This window comes from Rissa tridactyla, chromosome 2 (genome assembly GCF_028500815.1).
Source record: "Rissa tridactyla isolate bRisTri1 chromosome 2, bRisTri1.patW.cur.20221130, whole genome shotgun sequence".
NCBI classification, from domain to species: domain Eukaryota; kingdom Metazoa; phylum Chordata; class Aves; order Charadriiformes; family Laridae; genus Rissa; species Rissa tridactyla.
This window is the reverse complement of record NC_071467.1, coordinates 107,720,176-107,738,967: the sequence shown is the minus strand read 5'-3', so window position 1 is coordinate 107,738,967 and position 18,792 is coordinate 107,720,176. Positions and strand designations below refer to the sequence as shown.

Here is an 18,792-nt window from a genome sequence, read left to right as displayed (position 1 = left end):
ATTAGCTTAGCTAAGCATCCCCTTTGCAAGAAGTGGTGTTTTTGTTGCGTAGTGGTTTTTTAAAGTTTTGTTGGTTTTTTTTTTTTTGTTTTTTTGTTTTGGGGGGTTTTTTTGGTTTGTTTTTTTTTTTTTTTTTTTTTTTAAGAATAACATGCTTTTGGTTATCATAACATAACTCACTATACTTTAAAGTTCTTGCAAGTTACAATTAGCCTTTTTATTTTGTATCCATTTCAGATTACAAGCTCTTTGGGTATGAAATGTCTACTATTCCATGAATAGCTGTCAGCCACATTTGAGCAAAACCACCTGTCCAGACCTTAGGTACCAAAAGGAAAATCAGACTTAAATTTCAGTAGCCTTAACATTAAAGGAGAAATCAATGTTTTTAGTTTTTCTTCAATTCTATGCACTTTAGTTAGCACTTGAATTTCAGTGAACAAATACGATAAATAATTTAGATTAAGGCTTTTCAAAGTTTATACTTCTTGCACTTTCTTATTATGTCATATAGCAACATTAAGAGAATATTAAGAAGCCTCATTCCCTGGCCAAATAATACACTGCTAGTTGCACCTAGCAACCTCACTTTCTGTGCAGACTTACTCAGCAGTCCAAAATACTTGTGAACACATGTACTCAAAAATCCCCAGCACAGAACACTCAAAAAGCTATTCTGCCTTTCAGTAAATGCAACACTCATAAGTTTGCACTCTGGAAAAATACTTGCTGGACTTTTCAGCTGCTACTTCTTTCAGAAAAGCATGATATCAATTTCAACTTTAATCAAATGGTGTGCTGCCCACCCCCCCACCACCTCCAGCTTTCAGTAAAGAAGATTCTCTATGCAATCGTCCTTTCAAAGGTTTACCGTTAGAATTGATGTGAAGTGCTCAACTGTCAGCTTTTTTACAAGCATATGAAGGAACCCATACAAGTTAGAAACCCACAGAGGCAGACTTGTCCAAGTAACTGAGGTTGAGGGGAGGGAACAAACCCAAAGACTATCAGCGTTACAGAGCACTGTAATAAATAGATGACATTCCTATTAAGAGTGACTCGCTCTACAATAAAAAGGCTACCAACATAAATTTATGAATTATGAGATGTTGACTCTTTGTAAGAAGACAGTTGCCTTTTTAAATTGTTGCCAATTATAAAATTGAAAGAAGGACTGCAATTTTGACTTACTTCTAATGCACATCAAACTACTTTTCTTTTTTGTCTGGCTGGTATTCAGCAAACGTAATATATACACCGTATTTTTGAACAATTCTTTCACAGAAGCTTGTCTCTCAGCCCAAGATAACAAGGGCCTACTAGCATACCAAACCCTTAAAAGCTTTCTGTGGATAGACTTCTTAAACACCATTTCGTTAGTAATTAGTATGAAACTTTTTCGGTAAGCACTACCCTAATACTTTAAAACTAAAATGCCACTTGCTGACTAGTTGCCACCTGACACTTTTTGGATTCTATCAGAAACTATAAACTCTATGGACAAGGTTGCCTGAATACGACAGAGATGATTGCCACCATCAACAAAGCATTAATGCTAACAACTCAAAATGGATAGAAAATTAAATATGGCAGTCACAATGGGAAAGGCATCAGCTTAGCCACTCTTGTAAGAAATTGGTGTCACAGGAGGAAGAGAGCCTAGCAAGAAGGAAGCTGGAGACAAACACTATGAGCATAAATTGTGGGGAATGACAGAAGACAACACAAAGTAAGCTGCCAACACTGACCAATTTGATAGGAGGTTTGATTAACACAATCAAGTAGTACATTCATTGGCTTGTAACTTTCAAAAACTGCCAGGAAGTACTGCAAGTTCCCCTGATCAGTGCACAAAGCTGAAGCCTGAATGAATACCATACTAAAGGTGGACTAATTTATCTATCTGCCCTATAATCTGCTATCTCAACCAGATATAAAAGGCAAGATCTAGTCCCATGCATCAGGAAGCAAAGGCAAAGAAAAGACAGAAAGTCGAGAAAGCAACTCAAGCTTCAGAAAAAAAAAAATAAAACAAAACCAAAACAAACTGGAAACTTGGTGGCAAATTTCCAAGCAAGCAGGTGGATTTGTACATCTGGTTACTGACATCTGCAGGATAGCCAGCTTAGAAAACAAGTGTTTCCAGAAGTATTATGACAGAAGCTTGTCAAAAATACTGCTGTTCTCTGGTAACAACCTACTAGATCTTGCCAGTGTTTTTAGGGGGCACTGGTATCAGCTAATCAGGCGGTAGCTTTGGAAGAAGCTACACTAGCATTTCTTTCTCTGCACAGGGATACTCTGCTACCCGAAATAGCACTGAAAATTCAAAATACATGCTAATTATGTCAATATGTGTAGTTAAGTCTGTAGTGATTGATTTTCTGGCATCACTCGAAGACTTCTTTTCAGTCTCCTAAATCATATCTTATCCACAACCTCCCGGCAACTCTAAGACTCAGCCTTCCAGCCTGGTGGCACATAAGAATATCAGCACCAATGCCTCAGCTGCACCTTTTGCCTGATAACAGTGACTATAAAAAGGCACCTTGAACCCCAGGCAGAACCACATAAGCTATTCAAACATATACAGTGAACACTTTCAAATAAGGTTTACTAAGTAAACTCGCATCCAAATAGAGACTGAGAGAGGGGAAGAAAACAAAAATAATCAAGCAGCAGCATTACATGGCCCTACAATCAATAACAGATCCTTACGTCAACCTGGAGGAAGAAGTGCTGACTAGGTAAAGCAATTACAATACAGCTCCCAGCAATCGAAGAAAAATATACACATAAGAGAACAAACAGTACTGAGGTACTCTCCCTCCAGCACATGCTCATGCTTTTCTGAATTCTTTCTTGGTTCAGATTTTTCTACTGGCTTCTATGCAAAGTACTTACTCCTCCAGCAAAGCTGAGTTTTCACAGACTGTCAGGTTGGTCTCCGATACATAGGACAGACTCTCACACGGGCTCTCCAAAAAACAACTATATAAAAAGTCTTCTCCTCTTATCGATCAGCTTTATTATGGCTATCTAACAAAAATGACACTGGAAGGAGGGATAGAGTATCTTTTACTACCCAAGAGGGTAGTTTGCCAGCTAGTTGCTCAGTATGCCTATACAGGCACCAAGATCGCATGGGAAATAGGCGAAGCCTTGTAAGAAAATCTGCTATCAAATCAGTTACAAGAGGCCATTAAAAGCATCATTCTACTGCTGTTTTTCTCTTTGGCAAATGCTGCGTTTGCTCAAAGGCTGTCTACCACATGTCTACATGGAAAACCTGCAGACCAGTAAGTCCCTTGCAACAGAAAAGCGCAAACAGGACAGAAGAGCCTTTCTGGCTCTAAGATTGAATTTACTCTAGGAGCGAGTAAACTCAACTCAAAGAAATGTAAGAAACAGAGAAAGAATTCCAGATGGTTTTCCCGATTGCTAGTTGTGTGACATCTTTAGGGAGTGCTCAGATTACAGTAGGTGTGCTGAAAGATTTTCCTTTCTTAAAAGACTACTGCACATAGAAGAATGTAGACAGTTTGATTGCCACATATTCTTATCTCCTTCCTTCAATGAGAATTAAAAGAACTCAAAGGCATTTCAAAACTAAATTGCTACCAGATAAGTTTTTGTATTGGCAACTAATAAGAACAAAATAACATCAAGAAAACCCATGTAGTGGCATGTACTTTTATTTATTCGGAAAAAAACCCAAACCAAAAAAAGTCTCAAAATTCCTCCAAAACAATCTCAACCTGGTAACCATACAATCCATTTCAGCTTCAAAATACCTTTGAGCCTTTTAGTTGCTCTTTTCAAACAGATGTAGTGGCACCATTTTTATAGCAGGTTGAACAAATCAGAAAGCAAGCTAATCCCAACTGCATATTCCAAATTTGCACTATGGCTAATAACTCCAGATTTAAACAGCCAAATCCACCAAGTGCCCAAAATCCTGAAAACTTCCCCAAGAGCATTAAATCAATAGTGTTTGCTGAGAACAGAATCTCCTCCAGATGCTGAGTCTTTTCCTAGCTCACATTGGCTGCCTGTATGCTACAAAGCAGAAATGTTCTACTCCACGTCAACAGTATCTTCAAGCCAGCATCAGGAATTTCACTAAGCCTGGAAATAATAAATATACTTAAACAAGCTAAGACAGAAGCAAGAAGAATTGACAGCAGAAGAACTGGAAGAACAAACTTGGGGGTAAATAAGGAAAGTTAAAGGGAGAAATAGGAAGCTTTACAGAAAAAGGCGTACTTATTGCTTGCAGAAAGAAATGTTCTTGCTAATTTCCAGTTGGCTTTTTACCTCCTAGATTCGTACCCCCGAGAATAAAACTAACCAATGCAGAACTGCATTTTCAGACCTCAGGATTCCCAAAGAAAAAAATCATTTCACTGACAGATAGAAGCCACCAAGTTTACAATTTCAACAGAAATTGTTTCAGATGATCTTTGTGGCTCCAGTAAAAAGCTTGATTTTGTTCTTCATCGCAGCTTCACTTCAAATAATAACTTGTTAACCTGGTTCTTTAGTTGAAGTTCTAGTTGATAATGAAACCGGGGTGGCTACAAAGGAATACTTTCTCTTAAGAAACAAAAAAGGCAATCCTACAGTTTGCTACAACACTTTTGCTTACTGATCATCTGAATCTTAATGGAATACACTTCACCATAAAAACCCCGTGAGTTTTAATTTACAAAATACTATATAATTATTATTGAACCCCATTATAATGCTTGTAAATTTAATATTTATTGCTGCAAACAAAACTATACCACAATATCTTGAACATTAAACTGTAGAGTATTTCTAGTCTAAACTAGTTTGACTACTTGCAGCAACACACCTACAAAAACCTGGTAACAAGAACCTGGCTGTTAAAGAGGTTAAGAAGAAGGGAGAGGGGAAGAGAAGTGGAAGGTTATACTTGCCAATGCAGTAAGACTTTTGTCTGAAATCAAAACACCATTTTGTTTTATTGCTGCAAACTTTGGTTTTGGAAGCAAAAGGAGAAGAGTTGCATGACTTTTCTTCCAAGATACTTTCTGTTCGGATCCCCCGTACCTCAAATTTATCATTATGCTAAGGTTATTTAGTAACAGATTTACCTGTGTTTCCTTTTCTTCTTTCTGGGAGGAGTATCAACATCTTCAGCAGGGACTGGAGCAATAATACTAGATTCCTTTACTCTAAACTCATACACCTAACAAGAGATACCATAATACATCCACGATAAATCTCTCACTAGTAGAAAGTTGCTCATTTTCTAAGTTAGTATGATTTCCTCCAACTTACAGATTATATCCAGTCATAGCCTCTTTTCAATACATTTAAAGTTGATTATTTCTGTCATTTAAGAACAGATAGTCTAATTTAAACCTCCTGTAAATTTAATTTAAAAAACATTTTTTTAAAACTAACTTTATATATTTGTGGCATGAATTCTGGATCATAACATTCTTGGGAAAACCAAGAAAATTAATTAATTTTCTCTTTTAGTAATCAATACTAGTACTTCTATACTTCAGTTTTAAAAGTAAAACGCTACCATCCTTAGTAAGTAGTTTCCCTTCTTACCTGCCTGCACGTTTTGGTCCCAATCAGTCTGGCAATTGCACAAAAGTTGTCATAGTAGGTGCCAATAAGAACTCTAAACATTGAGGCTTCTGCACCACTCCATTCTACATTCTCCGGAGGCTCAATATTTGGCTTCATCTTTATCGGTGTTTGACACCTAGAATTTGCTTCTGTAATAAATAATTGAGAGAACAGGTCAATGTAAGGCTATGTTTCCAAAATTTTACACAGCCCTTAAAAACATCAAATTATTACCTGTAGCTAAAAATACCCCAGGTTTTTGTTGTTGTTTCCTAATCTAAGTGCCACAACAAAAGAGCACTTTTCACATACCTCTTAAAGAAGCTAAAAATCAGGTAACAGTAGCTATTGAAATTACACAATCTCACCGCTACACATAAATTGAGACAATCTGAAAATTTTCTTAGAGGGTTCTATTTGATAACACTCATATTATTACTCTGTCTTTTCACTCAGTTCCATACGCTCAAGATACGTGGTTTCTTGGACCGTGTGGCTCAACTTGTTGGTTTTTTTTTATCCTCTCAAGCACTGCAGCTAATTGAATAAAGAAGCATTGACTAGCCTTACCAGAGGAACTGGATGTTTCATCTTTCTTTTCTTCTTCTTCTTTATCATTGTTTTCTCCTCCAGTTTCAGTTCCAGCTTCTCTATCACTATCCGTGTCCTTTGATTCCAATACATTTATTGTTGGCGTGCTGGGTCTGCTGGTGTTGTTTGGAAGTCTTCCCCTTCGGCGGCCACCTGGGCGCTTTGGTGGTGTCTTTATACGCTCAGCAGTCAAGGCAGCTGCAAACTCCTTTGCACCTTCCTAAACACAGAAATATTAAAATTTCAGTAAAAGAATTAAAAAATGTTTTTACCTATGGTCAGAGACTGGGGGAGAACATGTTCTACTTGCATACCGTATAACTTCACAATATTCTACAAATTAATCACGTACACACAAATCCAGTTAAATGTACTCTAACCGTGAACATGAATACTTTTCATGCTATCAGGGAAAAAATCTACATTTACAAAGTACTTATGTCAGTATTTCAGTTCCACTTTCATTTTGGCTGCCAAGTGAAAAATAATTCAGCAGTAAATTTCCATTTTCCTAGATGACACAAAAAATGAGAATCTCCCATGAAGAATACCCTTCAAAATACAAGAACTCTTCTTGTACGTGGCACTTAAACAATATGCATTCTGCGTTTTTTAAAATGCTGTCACTGTAATTTGTTTTCTAGTGGAAAGTGGCACGATAATACGCAGCAAGCTTTTAGATTGGAAAATTACGTGGTTTCTCATACTAAAAAATTCAGGGGAAGTATGAGAGAGATTTGAAGTTATATTACTAAGGATTTCACTTTATTAATTTCCATCCTGTTGTTTCTTAAGCGCACAAACACAGGATGGAATCTGCCTTCAGCAAACTAAAAAAACCTCTATAGTTTTTAGTTGTGATATAACTTCCAAGAGAGCTAAGTCTGTAAGACCCAGTTCTTCGACTAGATTGGACACACTAGCAGCAACACATTATTAGAAGGTAATAATCTTTCTTCCCTACAAGTATCTCAGGCTACATCTAATAGAGCTAAAAATTATTGCTACTTAGCCTTTCAATTGACAATTGGAAGTTAACTCTTCTCTTTCACATAAACTGACTTGACTGCAGATGGCCCACAAGTATATGCACTATCATTGATACAGCACATCCTTACATTAAGTCTAGCTTGCTATGCTGCAGCTAGCACTAGTACTTAGTGAATTCTAACATACAAAATTATCTTACCAGATGTTGATAACAGTGAGGTCCACAAGGCTTATTATCTAATGCTGTTTCTGTATTCTTTCTTTTATAAGTATTAGGAGTTGCATGGAATGCTGTTGAAGCAAAATACCACATTTGTAAGTTTTAATATAAAAATAATACATTAAATATCTAACCTCAAACAGTATTTGAAACACAAGGTTTACCAAGACTTTACTAAAATCAGAATAGAAAAGGAAACCAGAATAAATGGAAAAAAAACCACACACACAAAAAAAAAATCCATCTAGTGACATTTGACTTACCACTTAAATACAGAGACAGCACATGGATAAGTTTCTCATATGCCTGTTTACGTCAGTGAAGAGAATCATCACATTTGTTTCATGTGTCAAGGAAGACTTGCTATATCTCCCTTCCCAACAAACGTAACAGACGTTACTTCGGTTACGATGTTAAACAGAATTGTTCAGGGCTTCTCCTATTAATGCATGATCATCTCTCAATCCAGAAGATTCAGGTGTTCAATTTCTGTCTTGTCAAAAAATCCAACCCCACACAGTTTGGAAAGGTAGTGGACCCACTTTTTCTTTTTTGTTAGCGAGAAGGACACATAAGCATTTTTACTCTATTAGTTTATCAGAATTCCAACTAAACTGACAGCTGATAAGAGTTCCTATATCCCAGCTGCAGGGTAAAAATAAGTTAGCATCACACAGTCACTATGGATCAAAACAACCACAGTTAAGTCTGCAAGTTGCAGAGAAGTGTCTGATCATGTATCTGATGGACTCTGTATAGCTCTGTGTAAGTTGCAGAATGGTGTCTCAGAATGGAGCAGAACTGGGTACGTTACAGATGCAACATGAGCACCTTTATAAAAGCATGGTAGAGTTTCCTACCCATTCCCTTTGCCAGAGCTCATCTCTACCAGCTTTCTCCCCTCCCCGTGCAATCCCTGCCTCCCGCCAGGATGTTTTCAGAGAGACTGACTTTCCTCATTTTACTGTAAGTCTTGGGAACTCTTCCTTATCTCTTACCTAACTGAAGCCTGGAAGACCTGCAGCTAGACTCTCACCAGAACTCATATACTCATGCTCCCAAATTATATTCAGAACTTTCTGAAATATCATCCTTAGTTTTCTGCAATTCTCTTTTTTTAAAAAAACCCTCCATGCTCAAGGAACAAATTTTTTTTTTTTCATATATATAGATAGATATCAATAAATATTTTTTCCCCAAAAATGTGCCAACAGTGGCATACACAACTGCAAGGAACAAAAATGGAGAATGTGTTTGGTTTTGGTTTTTTTTTTTTAAAAAAAAAAAAAAAAAAAAAAAGAGAGAGAGAGACACTACTCCGTGATAGCTGTCTGTTTCCTAATGCTCCTGAAGGCCTCCAAAAGGCCTGTCTGAAAATGCATGATTTCCAAGCACTGTAAAAAATCACTTATGCTGCAGTTTTACCACAGCTGCAGTTAGTTACAGTTAAGTTTTTCAATGGTCAGTGAATAAAAAGCGCTAACGTTCAAACTGAAGGAAGAAATCCCTCCCCTATTACCCATATTAATCCGTAAGGGCTGTTCCATACCAACACCACACACATCCTTCTCCTTCAATAAGCCACTACCATAGGCTTTCCTACTACTTTTCCTAGATTGTGCACAAGGCTTCTCTGTATAATAGTCCACTACACTTTCAATACTGACTATAAATGCATTTCCTTCCCTTTTAAAGAATGTGGGCAGAGCTCACACATGTTTTCATAGACAAAGTTTTTAAAAGCAAATCTCATTTCAGTGATCTGATTTGCAGCATAGGTCCACAAGCACTTGTTCTGGAACCAGTGGGGAGGGTGACCAGTGGCAGTGAGCTCTTCTTAAAAGAGCTTCTCTGATGAAACCACTCCTCCTTGGAACCATCACTTCATGCTCCCCTCCCATAAGGGAAGATGCTGCAAAGCAAATCATAAATTCTATAATGTTATGCCTACATTAATGACAGCAGCACATGGGAACCTCAGGTAAGCAGTGTATTCTTCCAAGGCTTTCTTAAAAAGGTATATACAATATAAAAGTATAACTAATTAAATATTGCATCACTTCCTACAGAGAAATATATTACATTTTATAAATCTGGAAAGACAAAAAAGCTTCAATTTTCCACATATAGACATATAGATATGTAAAAATTATTTACAAGCAAGCATAGGAATGTAATTTATGCATGTGGTTGCTATTGGCACTCCTCCTTCCCTCACATTCCAGTTAAAAGCTTTTATGCAGTATTTCAGTTCTCATGTTTCACATGTCCTTGAAGTGTTCATACATTCTGTAGGTAAAATACCTTAAATAACAAAGAAACTCACAATTTAATGCCAGTAACGCCAAGTTATTCCACTTTTTTCCAGCTTTTAAGAAACGATGAGATGATGGGAGCCCACCACCCAAAAGTCAGGGGGGGAGGTACCCACATTTTTCAACATCGAATCTTTAAATTTGCACAGTATACAATTTCATTAATTCAGGGTTTAGGGTTTTTGGGTTTGGGTTGTTTGGTTTTTTTTTTTTCCACATAACTGTTTTACCCTCTCTTTATACCACAAGGAAAATAATTTTGCAACAATGCAAAAGGACAGTAAAACATTTGCAAGCCATGATCCATAGACTGCTGTCATGCACAGAAATCAAAACTATTCTTTTCATATGTCACTTGCAGATGCAAGTGTTTCTCTTATAAGTTCATTTCTGTGAGTTCCTAAAATGAGCATTTATTTTTTAACAAATTGTTTTCCTTTAAACAATGAAGAAATGTTTAGTTTGTAATTCAGTGAAACAAACCAATGTTTGACTTTTTAAACCAGTAAGACCTCCAGAACATGCTATATCTGATATTTACTATTAGAATTGTATCTTGCATTCCACTATTTCAAAAACACTCAACATGGTATAGTACTGACAACTATACTATAGTCAGAATCTACCACCGCTGTTGCGAGGTGTTTTTTTGGGGAGGCTTGTTACAAAGAAAGGACTGAGTACAAGAATAAAACTGTTTGTATAGCTGTATTATGAATCTTGCAAATATCAGTAGTAATTTTAAAAAAAAAAAAAAAATCAAAGAAGACTTTGTAGAATTTCCTAAATAACTAAACTATGTATTTTTTCAATAATTCCCTTAAGGAAGTCATTCTAAAACTGCTTCACTGAGCATGTTTTCTTTCTTTGATATGTATTACCTGTCTCATCCCCAATGGGCTCGATTCTCATATTTTTCATAATGTGAAAGTACACAGGCAACAGTTTAGCCTGAAATGTACATTTGCTTCACAGTCAAGCTATTTGGGAAATTCTCCCTACCTGATATTTTTCCTTCTTCTAAATTCTTTGTTAGTCCAGACATTTAGGCATAAATCCTTGCTGTCAGCAAATGAAGTCGGTACACAAGTTTTTTCAGTAATGTCATCACCTGCACATAAAGGGATTGCCAGGTTGTCAAGGGGACTTGACATGTTAAAAATCTAATGATAACTTTTCCAGTATTTAACCCAGATGTTCTAGAACAAAGATTTGAAACTCCTTAAAATAAGGCTAATCTTAACAAAAAAGGAATCTAAGAGGGGGAATTATAAAAATCAAAACCAGACCTAATAGAATTCCTGTATTTTTTTTAATTCTCTATGCCTTCTCCGGATACTTGCACCTTTCAAAGTACAAAACTGATCACTGTACCCCACCATGTTACCAAAGTAATTCATCAAAAACACCATCTGCGGAAGCCAGGACATCATCCTGTAGTGCTTGGCAATTGCAAGAAGCAGAACACAAGGGCAACTGATTAGGGTGAAATGTTATTAACTTTTTTAAAAAGTTAAATTGTTGCAGATACACTGCTAGTGCAGCCTTCCAATAACCGCAGTAGTCTTTTTTTGATGAGTTACTTATCCCCAGCAATCAATCTGGTGGATTTAGACCAACAGTCTTAAAATTTCACAGAAAGCAAACAGATCATACAACTGACTCTCAGTTTTTAACAAATAAATTCCTAGCTCTAGACAGACACGCAGACAGACAAACACACAGACAGAAAACAATCCTCTTTCTTTGTTGTTATTACAGACAAAAGCAGAAGGAAGCAACGCATCCAAAGCAGTGACCAGTCACTGTAGAAGTAGGATTTGGGTATGTCTTCAGAAAATGGTGACTGAAGCATCAGTTTACTACGTTCAGCATCTAGTCTGGAGGCTACATAGTGAATGTGTAAATCAAGCTTCAAGAGATCTCTTTGCAACAATCAAGTATCAAATACACGTTTATCGCATGCATATGACAATGCATGTGCTGCATAAGCTGTCATGAAGAGCATTATCATAACCGGTAATTTCACACTCCATCTTGACACAAAGCTACGTCTTGAATGCCTCCACAGTGGAAGTGTTACTCTTCCTTCTTTCTACTACATCCCTGAAAACCTGAAGAGATGACTTAAAGTTTGGGCCCTTTTAAGTCTGAGGTATGGTTTAAAACGAAGCCTCGGACATACTCCACTTCGGAAAGAATACTGACTTGTTTAAGGGTCTTATCAAAAATCACCAGCAACAAGAACTTAGGCAATCTTTTAGCATAAACACTTTGTCTCCCATCTGAAGGTTTGGAACACAGAAAAAGGGGGCACAACGCTTTCAGCTTAAAGGATGCTGCTACTGTGAGAACTGAGGTCCTTCAGCCGATCAGTGACATGACTTTGTCATTGTCTGAATCTGGCACTAAAGAACATGTCAAAATGAACAACACTATGAACCTGTTCTTCACAGCACTAAAAGAAAAGAAGTCTCACAGAGTTGATGCCTCAAAACTGTGGACTGGTAATATCAGGCTTCCCAGAGTTAGTAGGTACCAAAATGTGGTCTGTGGATCCTTTCAATTCTACTTCTAACAATTTGCAAAAATGACTGTGAAAGGCAAATCTATATAAACTACATAAGTAATCAAATATATGTGTATTTTAGAGGAGCCCGTATCTTCACTGGAAAACTCCTACAAGTTTATAACATTAGTGAGAAAAATAGCCTAAAACCACTGCTGCAGAAGTACCTAAAATCTTCTGGGATGCTACTGGAAAAAGTTTGTTCTCACTCTGTCTGGACAATGCTTTCTTGTTGACCAAAAAAACCAAAATTCTTCTGAAGAAGTAAAACTAGACTGGCACTCAATCTCCCTGCTAGACTATTGAGAGTGTCAAGAACTCGTAAAACCACTGCCAGACGAAAGGATTTGCCAAGAGGTAGCATACAGCTTCACTTCCCTGTCCTACAGACTAAGGCTGCACACAGCACTTCTTGTAATGAGTCATCCAGGCAACTTCTAAAACAAAACCTACAGCTTCACAGAACATGCCTCATTGAAGCTTGCTGGACAAGGCAGCAGCTATACCTCCAGAAACCTACTGACTGTTCTTAAACATTATTCAGAAGTAAGAGCTTCTTTCTTTGCATTTTCAAGCAAGGCCTGCCAATAGAATGCAAGGAGAAAGTGAAACTAACAGACATAACTCCAAAAGCCACAAATACTAAGAAACTAGGAAAAGGAAAAGCTTTCTCCCAACCCCACCCCCCGCCATCTGAACTCCAGTTCCTCCTCAAACTGAAAGGCAATTAAGGGATACTAAAAAGCAGCAGCACTGTGTAAAGCCTTCAGTGTGAAGTACAAATACAGGCAGATTGCATGTGTGCTGGATGAGGAGCTGCTGACAAAAGCACAAAGATTTCCAAATGAACATGCATGCACACTCACAGTGAAACATGCAAATGAACGGTTAAGTCAAAAGAGAAAATTAATTTGAAATAGAGGGCATCGTAGCATTCAACTACAAGTTGAAACCACTTCATATCTGACTGTTAGGTTCCCCTTCACATTTGACTCAGTTCTCTGAGAAAGAATTGTCTCAAGTAGCACTTCAGAATCTCTCTTATTCTTTCCACTTTGCAAATGGAAACATCATTGCTGACACTGTTATTAAATCCTTCCCCCAAAAGAATGTGGCAACCTGAAAGCAATTCAGTGGAAAGGATATCACAATTTCTAAAACTCAACTGTCTGAAACAATTCTTCAAATGATCAGGTACAAGTAAAGTGTCTAGAAAGTAACCCGACAGAATAAAAGATAAAAACTGTTCATGGATATTCATTCTCCCTGCTGGAAGATGAAGCAAGTCTGATGAATAACCAGGTATTTATGGAGAAATATATTCCATTCTCTATGCACAAACTGAGAAATTGTAGCCCAGAAACAGTAGTAGAAAACAATGTAGTCTTCTTGAAGACTATATAAAGAGAAGTAACGTTATAGGTTGGTCCAAGCCAGGAATTCTATATGAACTCCTAAATGCAAAAAGGATAACAAACTACCCCAAACAGATGCATTCAGTTTTTTGAGGTACAGTTTTCACTGCAAAATGACGTCAACATGAACAAGTTGTTTTTGCAAACTCTAGCAATATTACTGCTTTATTTTATCTTCTCTTTCCTTCCTTCTGTATTGCATCTTATGGTACTTTAAGTTTCCTGACTTGCAAAAAATAAGAGACATACAAGTGCACTATAATTGTACTTACGATGTAAGAAGCAATCATATTTAAAACAGCGTCTACAGAAGAGCGTGTGAAAAGAGTGCAGGCTTTGCTCCCTCTGAACAGATTTAGCGTTTGGTCCATCTATGTTTGGTGTGCATTCAGGAGGAAGAGCTCCAGGAAGCTGCTGCTCAGTGAGTTCTTTGTATCTTAAAAGAAATAGAAATTATTTATTCAGTATAATTAAAAAAAAAAGTAATTTTTGATTCCAGTATAACTCTGCATTTTCAGTGACAAATTAAAAAAAAAATAAATTAAGAAATATATGCCAGCAAGAAAGGTCAATCAGTCAGTGACATGATAAGCTATTAATTCCATACTCATTAATATAAATATAAAATTGGCTAGGAAAGAATGCATTTATTTTCTGGACTGTCATCTCCTCATATATATTTCTTACTAACTCCAAAAAGGAGATTGTTTTTTCTTTTTAAATGGAAACTTTTATTTTACCACCTCAAAAAAATAACAGATTTTTAAACACATGCAAACACTCACTTTTCAATAGTTTGAAAGGAAGGCTAATAAACACCTCTATATTGTTTGACTCAGTGGGAACAGCCAATTCCCTTCAAGTATCACCTGCAGAAGTTACACAACTGCCACAGAACCTAGCTGCAAGGGGGACTATTCCTAATCAACAAATATTTAACAAAGTCAAAGAATCTTTGTTTCATAAAGCAACGCAGCAATATATCCTAAGGAATTCTTACTTCTCTTTCAATTCTTCTGCTGTACCCTTGTCTGGAAACATTGAGGAAATGGCTTCAAATATCTTGTCAGAAGGAAATCTCCGAGGTGGGTGGCTTTCTTTCTCTGTCAAGGAAGCAAAAGATTTGGAAAACAAACAAACCTCCTTTGCTGCTTTCAAGAAGGTGTTCAGAGAAAGGGGTACTTCACCAAAAGTCCCAATAAAAAAAAAAGCAGCAAAGGTTTTTATTTCTAAATTAAAGAAAACTTAAACTGCATTAAGTGATCTCTCCTGCCAAGAGAACTCTACTAGTAAAATTTGGAGAAACCATTATTTCACCAGCAGATGGAGATGGCAATTCAGAACTCTGCCTACTTTAGAATATTTCATTTTCTGAGAGGCACCAAAGCATTTATTAGACAGATACCTGACTGATTTTTGGTGCATTTGACTGTGTCAGTATGCAGATAAACAAAAATTGGCAAAAGCACCTTTCGTAGTATTCTCTGTGCAACTCTTGAACTAAATGGCAAAGGAAATGATGAAAAAAGTGATGCTGCTTCAGACCTGAAATCTATCAAGTAGAAGGGTTTGAACAAATTTATCGAGTGATTAAAGGGTTTTTTGGTCTTAATTTTTGAAGTCTGCAGACAAACGTACCCATCCTGTTACCTTCCCGATCTTTTTGCTTGTCATCTCTTTCATCAGGATTGTCATCTCCATCATCATCATCTTCATCATCACTATATTGACCAAGTGCATTGACCAGCTCAACAAATATTTCATCATTGATAAATCCACATTCTGAAATTCAGCAAAATTGGGAGTGAACAGAAAAGCACAAGGTGTATATGTAGTATTTTTAATCCTCCCTACACTTTAATTAAATTATAGTAAATGCTGCAATTTATGAAAAACAATTTTGTATTTTTCCCTTCTTAGTTTCAATGTATGAACTGAGAAGAGTTAAAAATACTCAGTATTTATTTCTTAGACTGACAACCACAAAGGGGAGAAGGAAACTTGTTGAAATTTTTTTTTTTTTTTTTTTTTTTTTAACCAACTCCCTGTGCTTCATACCAGTAGACATAAATAAATCTCTCTTCCTTGGAAGATAAAAAAACTACTTACTAGCTAGACTATTGAAGAGATTTTATGCCAGAATGCCAATTCCAACATGGTAGGGTTAAGCCAGCCTGGAAATGCACGCTAACAATTTATGAAGCTATCCTTGGACAGCTAGGAAATCTCCAGAGAGACTTTTGGTTGGTAGTTCCATAGCATCTACTTCCCCACTATAGACCCCACTGACAAAGCGATAAAAAAAGAATACAGTTATATACAAAAATTTCAAGAGAAAACTGAAGGATACAATGCTGCATATATCTGCTTATTAGCTTATATTCTGCTGTGAAATTCAGAGGGCAGCACAGATAGACAATAATGCATTTCTGCAGAGAGGAAAATCATAGTGAGTGTTGACAGAGACTACTGTTATTTTTCAAAAAATAACCGTGAACTGTGTAGGAACCACAGCGCTTATCACCATCCTCTGAACCTGGACTGAGGTTGGATGTCAAACTATAACTTGAAGGAAACTAAGTTTTATTGCTATGTAGACAATAAAGGCAGGCAGGTACTTCATTTGGATGTGTTAAACAGAACTCTTAATATAATAACCTGTGTGTATATGAATTTCTCTCCCAAAAGTTCAATTACAGAGCTAGTGTTACAATTCTGACTCCTACATGGGAGTGCCTCTGGATTACAGATTCCCACAGCATTTACACTTACTTACAGTCACACAAGAACATTAGTTATTGGGAGACTAAAAAACCATCTTTCTACTTTCAATATGTAGTTTTGAAGGACCCATAATAACAGTAAGTGCCATCATAAACTTGGGACTCAAGACAGTGAAACAAGATTAATTTTAAAGCTAGACTCATTTAATAATAGATTAAATCAATAATAGAAGACATTTACTAGCAATGTCACCATTTAGACATAACCAGTTCTCTGAGAAGGATGTCAGCAATCAGTACATCTGTAAAAATATCCAAAGGCAAACCCCCATGATATATTTCATATTCCTCATGAAATATAAAGGCACCAGCTATCCTGAGGACATTAACAAGACTGGTTTAGGACTGAGTAGCATTTATTATTGAATCTCAGGCTTAACATTCATGAGTGGCACACAACGCACTCAAAAATGTAGTTCTCTTTCTCAGTCACAGCAGCATTAACAGGAATACAATCAATTTTAAGAAATTATTCCCCATTTGGGGGTTTGAGGGGGTGTTGGTAACGTTTCTGTGAAGGAGGAAGCAGAGTAGTCAGAGAAACGTTTACAACTGTAAAGTTCAAGCTTGTATAAGCCAGTTCTGAGTGAGCAAATAGAGCAAGTGAAAGGTTGCACTTCACTGAGACTTTAGCAAACTAAGAGACAGATGACATCACATATAGTCCAGCTCCCACACAGAATAACAGGTAAACTGCACCTAAGAATACATATATATAGTTTACCAACAGAAGTATACAGCTTTGCTCCGTAAGCTGACTTATAGATACGAGGTTTTTACGTAGCTAATAATTTCCTTAAAGAAAAAAAAAAAACAGACAAAAAACAAAATCCACAAGAGATTATTCTATCAAATCACGTTCATGAGTGCTGTCATTATCAAAATTTTGCATACTTCTAAAACTTTCTGCTAGGCAGGACACACATAGGGACATTCCAAACCTCTGAGCCTAAAGTTGTCCAAGTTGCACATAGGCATTATGACGAATCGCTGCATGGTCTAGGGAAAAAGTTAATGTGTTTAACCTCTCCATACTACTACTATAACCCTTTGCAGCCTTACGAAAATGCAAAGCAATATATTTAATTAAGGAAGTCTGTTATACCCAATGCTTAGACAATGTAGGGATTCTAGAGATACTACTGTAACAATCAAGCATCAGGCCTTAACAAGCAACACTGACAACAATTATTTATGTAGGAAGAAGTGATTAGTATACCTGAGTGTTTGGGCTCACCTCTGTCTCCATGCACTTTCCCATCATAGTTCTTGATCAGTTCTTCAATAAAGGTACCATCCTGGTCAAGCACTTCATCTCCCATATATGGAATGTTATGTAAAACAGTTTCATCCTCTACCTAGTAACAACAGTCATAACCAAACAATTTTAAATTGCATTTTCAATTGACCATTTCTGCATTGCTATTTTCACAATCTGCAAGCGTCTAGCTATCAGTTAACTAATTGGCTTCCCTGCTTCAGCACATTTACCATTAACAAGATAGACAAAACAAAACCCTCATCTGTGTTCAACAGTTTTTGGCACTAGCGATGACTGGTTCAAGATACCGACACTAGCTCCTAACATTAAGGTTAGCAGAGTGTTTCCACAAAGATTCTACTATTGAAATGCAGTGAGCTACCTAGCTTTGGGAAGCTTGCATTTGATAAGTTCATTCTCCCTTCCTTGTTTCTCTTCCACAGTAACAGGCAATGGAAACCACCCCTTCATTGCTTTGCCAGAGATAAGAAAATATGATACAAAACCACTCTAAATTCAAGTTGCCTAAACAGCAAGGACAGAAACATGCCTCACAATTTAATCTGAACTCCACTGTATTTTTTTTTATCTGCATATAGACTAAATGCATTAATACTCCCATGTTTTATCAGTAGTATTCAGGGACCTTGATACTCAGCTTGTATCTTCCAATACTACAGAAAAACCTTCTATTGTTAAGAAAATAAATGTAAACTTTCCTGCTGATCATGATTCTGCACCAGTGCAAATATCCAAACACTGATAAATTGAAAGCAAGTAGAAAAATGTGTGGAAGAACTCTGTACATATACTGATAAAACTGGTTACTTAAATCACTTTGCTATGATTACTATCATAATAACCAATCAGCAAAGGTGATCATATACAAAATGATGTGACAAAGATTTGTAATAAACTAAGCTTTTCAAATAAGTTAAATACCTACATCAGAAATCTAACATTATGGCTTCTGCATACAGTGAAGCTAATCAGAAGAAAAGGCTATCCTCAGTTGCTATATAAGAATGACCATTATGT

The 18,792-nt window shown here is 36.6% G+C and overlaps 1 protein-coding gene across 3 annotated transcripts in view; it reads right to left on the bottom strand.

Moving 5' to 3' along the window:
• EZH2 (enhancer of zeste 2 polycomb repressive complex 2 subunit) overlaps positions 1-18,792 on the bottom strand; it is a 52,784-nt gene that overhangs the window by 8,187 nt on the left and 25,805 nt on the right. For 2 of the 3 annotated variants that reach the window (XM_054193445.1, XM_054193447.1), the window contains 8 exons: positions 17,731-17,851; positions 15,349-15,492; positions 14,711-14,813; positions 13,983-14,146; positions 7,391-7,482; positions 6,181-6,421; positions 5,590-5,759; positions 5,121-5,215 (listed from right to left, as the gene is read on the bottom strand). In XM_054193445.1, coding sequence (XP_054049420.1) covers positions 5,121-5,215; positions 5,590-5,759; positions 6,181-6,421; positions 7,391-7,482; positions 13,983-14,146; positions 14,711-14,813; positions 15,349-15,492; positions 17,731-17,851 — 1,130 coding nt within the window. The remainder of the gene's footprint in view (positions 1-5,120; positions 5,216-5,589; positions 5,760-6,180; positions 6,422-7,390; positions 7,483-13,982; positions 14,147-14,710; positions 14,814-15,348; positions 15,493-17,730; positions 17,852-18,792) is intronic. The other variant, XM_054193446.1, reaches the window with a different exon arrangement.